Source organism: Ascaphus truei, chromosome 13 (genome assembly GCF_040206685.1).
Source record: "Ascaphus truei isolate aAscTru1 chromosome 13, aAscTru1.hap1, whole genome shotgun sequence".
Lineage (NCBI taxonomy): Eukaryota > Metazoa > Chordata > Amphibia > Anura > Ascaphidae > Ascaphus > Ascaphus truei.
In genome coordinates this window covers 26,591,728-26,596,643 of record NC_134495.1, presented here as the reverse complement: position 1 = coordinate 26,596,643, position 4,916 = coordinate 26,591,728, and the positions used below count along the sequence as shown (strand labels likewise).

Below are 4,916 nucleotides of genomic sequence, written 5' to 3'. Positions count from 1 at the left end.
CCCTGATAAATACAGAGGTAAATAATTGTTTTAATACCTCGGCTTTTCCCTAATAATCGCCAGCTCATTCTCACACTGAAATGGTCCTATATTTTATTTTCTAATCTTTTGTTATTAAGGTATTTAAAGAACTTTTTGGGGTTGGTTTTACTTTCTATTGAGATCTTTTTTTCATTTTTTTTTACTAATTTGATTGCCCTTTTCAAACTTTTGTTACATTCCTTATAATTTACACATGATGCCTCTGTCCCTTCTGACTTGAAATATCTAAAAGCCTGCCTCCTCCTTTCAATTTTGTCCCACATTTGTTTATTTAGCCACATTCGTTTTGACTTATTTCTTTTATATTTATTACCCAAAGGTATACACTGATAAGTGTGCTTTTCTAATAATGTTTTAAAGACTGTCCATTTATCTTCCACAGTTGTTACTGGAAAAATGTCATCCAAATATATTCCTTGTTGATTAGTTCTCAGTATTAAAGTCTTTATGTGACCCATATAATATTGCTTTTGGTAATTTATTTGAAATGAGACCATGTTATGATCACTGTTTCCCAAATTTCCCCGTACGTCAATATCTGTTATTACTTCTACATTGTTTGATATTTCCAAATCCAGTTATTTCCCCTCACCTGGATAGATCCTTAATAAATTGGGTTGTGTAATTGTCTTGTAGCGCCCCCAACAGTGCCTTTCCTCTAAGTTAGAATTGGCTAGTCCTCATTGCTCCAAATTACAATACCAATAACCATTTTATCAATAATTTAACTTCAACACATACAGATTTAGCAGAAGTTATTGCTCCCTCTTGTGCATTGTAGCTGGACACACACAAGTCAGCAGGAGGAGAGGCCATTGTGTTTGAATTAGACATGTGTGAAAAAGGGGCAGTGCAAATGCGTTATTATACCTGCTGGGTACTCGCCAGCGGGTGTAATAATGTCTGCTACATCTATATATTAAGGAGCCTATAAAATGTAGAATAATTAAGAGGACTATCCAAGCTATCAACTATGAAGCTCGGTTTGCTGTAAGAATTGAATACACAGATGTTTACACACTCATACAGTACAGTACATAGCATTGTTTGCAACACAGGGAAAGGTTGACTGTCTGAGTTTTAGATCTTGGTAAATTCTAGTACAGTACTATGTAACTTCCACTAACTCCTCCTCTATATCTCTCCAATATCTTCTCCCCCCCCCCCCCCCAAAAAAAGACAAATCTCTTAACGATACAAAAAGTTAAATACAATAATTAACTAATTCATATAATAACACATAAATAGTCATTAAAAACTTTTTTTTTGCTTCACTTTTTATCACCCACGGTTCATGTGTCCCAGCTCTCTCACTGTAGAATTTTTTTTATGTTCCTAGTTAATGTAACGCCACATTGTTTTCTCTGATTGACAGTTTATCGATTCTAGGCCTAAGCGAGATATTTGCAGTTGATGACTTTTGGGGAAGTTTCCCATCTTTGGAAATCTTTTGACCAGCTGCCAATATCTAGATCCATTTTGTGAGGGTTTCACCCATATCTAACTGCAAAAGTAAAAACCCTTATCTACATTACAGTATATTGTATTGTGTGGGCAATCTCAGCAATTCCCTTAATTCAATCTCTTTTTATGATGCAGATTATAACCATATCAATGTTATTGGGAAACGTAAGCCTGGTGATGGAATTCATCCTTTTGGGTTTTCCTGGAACTCCACCCTTGAAGCACATCTTCTTCCTGTTACTTTTGATTACCTACTTAATAACTCTTCTCAGTAACATAATGATCATGATTATTATTTGGAGAGAAGAATGTCTTCATACTCCTATGTACTATTACCTTCGCACTTTGTCTTTTTTGGAAGTGTGCAATGTATCTGTGACTGTCCCGAAGATACTTGCCACCATTACTTCACAGGGAAGATTGATCTCATTTGCCAGTTGTTTCACTCAGTTATTTTTCTTCTTTTTTCTTAGTTCCACTGAGTGCTTCTTGTTGGCTGTCATGGCTTTTGACCGTTACTTGGCCATCTGCTATCCACTACGCTACCCAGCACTGATGAACAGTTATATTTGTCTAAGGTTGACAATGTGCGCATGGCTTGGAGGTTTTATCACCACCTTTCCTCCTATCCTGTTAATCTCTCAGCTTCCATTATGTAAAAGTAATTTAATTAATCATTTCTTTTGTGACGCACCTCCTCTTTTGAAGCTCTCCTGTAGAGATACTTACCTGAATGACATCCTGAATTTTATATGCGCTTCTTTGGTTATTTTAACATCATTCCTAGTCATTTTGATATCCTATCTATATATTATTGCTACCATATTAAAAATTCCTACTATTAAAGGGAGAAGAAAAGCATTTTCAACATGTGGTTCCCATTTGATTGTAGTCCTTATTTATTATGGCACAGTTATCTTTATGTATGTAAGGCCAAGTGCGGGTTTTACCTTCAGTCTTAATAGAATAGTGTCCGTTTTTTATACTGTGATAACCCCTATTCTGAACCCCATTATCTACTGCCTGAGGAACAAAGAGGTAAAAGAAGCATTGGGAAAAACATTTTGCTATCAAAGTACTTACGAGAAAAGAAAAATTATTTTTTAACCTGGGATGGGAATAAGGATTTATTTGTGGTTTCATGCATTTCCCCTGTTATACAGGCTCAACATAATGGAAGCAAGAGCCTTGGAACAACACACAAATATTCTCAAGAATCATTTTATCCACAAAATAGAAAATGAGCTTTAAGTAATTAAACTCAATTTATCAAGAATCATAACATTTCATATTTCATCTTATTAACTAACTGTGAGTTGCCCACCTAAGGATTGCAACTGTACTGGAAATATGAGGTTATTCAACTCTTACCAATCTGTTTCCTTCTTTTAACCACATTAAATCCTACAGCAAACTTTCAGAGGGCCATTTTTTGCTTCCCCTTTATTGAATTTAAATTAGTTTAATGTGTTTTTATTTACGGTCAAGCATAAAACTTAAGAGGATTTTGAGTCATGATTCAATCATGGATATGTCATAGAACAATAAACCATGGTATGTGGATAAATATACCTGTATAATTAGAAGAGGCCAAATAGAAAGTATTCTCCAACATTCCCTGTAATGTCTTAAAATAATTACTAAGACAAACATTCCTCTTGGTAAGAATGGTTTGGATTTTTCTGGTTTGATCTATAGTTGTCTACATATTGGCCCACACAGTCACCTGTGGTTCATAAAGTACATGGGTTATGATTTCCAATCACTGCCTTGGGATCATGTTTGCTGCTGTATAATGTATTGCCCTCACCTTCACTGCTCTTCCCACTAAGCAAGCGTGATGAAAGGACATGCAACTTCAAAGCTCGTCAGCACCTCCCCCTTCCTCTCTGTGCTGAAGGAGTCTATTTGCTGTGCAGCTCACCCCTCTACCTCAGACTCTCTTGGAGTAGACAACAGCGGAGTCAGTCCCAACCGCTCTGTTATTGATCTTGTGTAATGTATTTCAGATGAGTATTAATGCATTTCCATCTTCACACGTTACCCTGCTCTCACAGCTCTCGCTCTGCACAACCCCAGTTACTTCTCCTCAATGCCAACTCCTTCAAATATCAAGCAGCTATCTGAAACACCCGTCTTGTTACCCTGTACTTTATGTTTCCAGTTACCCATCTTTACAGATTGTAAGTTCCTTGTGGCAGGGCACTCTGTACATACTGTACTGTAACAATGTATGTTTATGTTTGTTATTTTATTGTTTTTGACCTCCAACCCTATTGTACGGCGCTATGGAATATGTTGGCATGTTATAAATAAATGATGATAATAATATTAATGTATTGAAGTATTGGTAATAATCAGGGCCATTCAAATTATAAAAAATGCCACTTGTCCGAAAAAAAGGCACCCACCCCCCCTCCCCAGTTTCTTTTTATCGGACTGTAAAAGTGTTTGATTCTTTCACCCCCGTACCTTTCTCACCCATCTCCCTCTCTCACCCACTCACTTACCTGGCTTTTGTTGACGACAGCGGGGCGGCAGGACTGACTGAAGAGGGGAGCGGAAGAAGAAGAAGCTGGCGGCGGAAGAAGATGATCACCGTGTCAGTAGGGAAGCAGAGATGTTAGATGGCGAATGGTGAAAGGCAGTGGCAGCAGCAGGAGTAGAGCATTCACATCGATGTGAGCAGCAGGAGAAAAGCAAGGTAGGAGCGCGCCGCTGTGGTCCAACTCGGAAGTCTTCAGTAACATTACTGAAGACTTCCGGGTCGGACTACAGGGGCGCACTGCTACCCATGTTTTTTTACATGGATATGAATGCTCTCCTTTTACCGCTGCCTGCTTTTCACCTTTCACCAACTAACGTCTCTGTGGCCAGATTCTATTTTTGCTCCTGTCTTCAGGCAGTCCTACCACCGTCTCGCCAGCTCACAAAATCCACTCGCCACAGGCGAGTGAATTTGTCGAGCACTGGTAATAATGGTTGGTAATTTAGGCTGTCTTTATTTAAACTTCATCAATATTCACTTTTTTTTAAAATAAAATGTAATTGAAAGTTTTAATAATTAAATGGAGGGATACAGAATATAGAAAACAGACATGGAAACAGAACGGTAAAATGTACAAAAACTAAAGTACAAAAAATGACGTAATGGGAAGAAACGTGTAGGGTGTATGTCGTGTTGCTAGTGTGGTTGCTCACCTTGGCATCCTGGACTCATAGATGCTATCGGCTGCAATATCAGCTTGCACGCAGTACACAGCTCTGCCCGGAACCTAATACACGCCAGTTGTTTTGCCGGAGGACATCAAGAGAAATTGTGTCGCTCCCTGAGTTCCTGCTGGACGGAGACCCAGAGGAGCTTTGCGATTCCATGCCGTGAAGTGATCGAGTGAGCTGAGTAGCTGAGT

The 4,916-nt window shown here is 38.3% G+C and overlaps 1 protein-coding gene across 1 annotated transcript; it reads left to right on the top strand.

Annotated features, from left to right (window-relative positions):
* The first annotated feature begins 1,656 nt into the window (after positions 1-1,656).
* Positions 1,657-2,613, top strand: LOC142464608 (olfactory receptor 6B9-like). Its single transcript, XM_075567979.1, has one exon. The coding sequence runs from the start codon at positions 1,657-1,659 to the stop codon at positions 2,611-2,613; it is 957 nt and encodes a 318-aa protein (XP_075424094.1).
* Positions 2,614-4,916: the final 2,303 nt, after the last annotated feature.

Excerpts from the sequence above, each read along its gene's own strand:
- LOC142464608 (XM_075567979.1), top strand. The coding sequence starts at position 1,657 with ATGTTATTGGGAAACGTAAGCCTGGTGATGGAATTCATCCTTTTGGGT.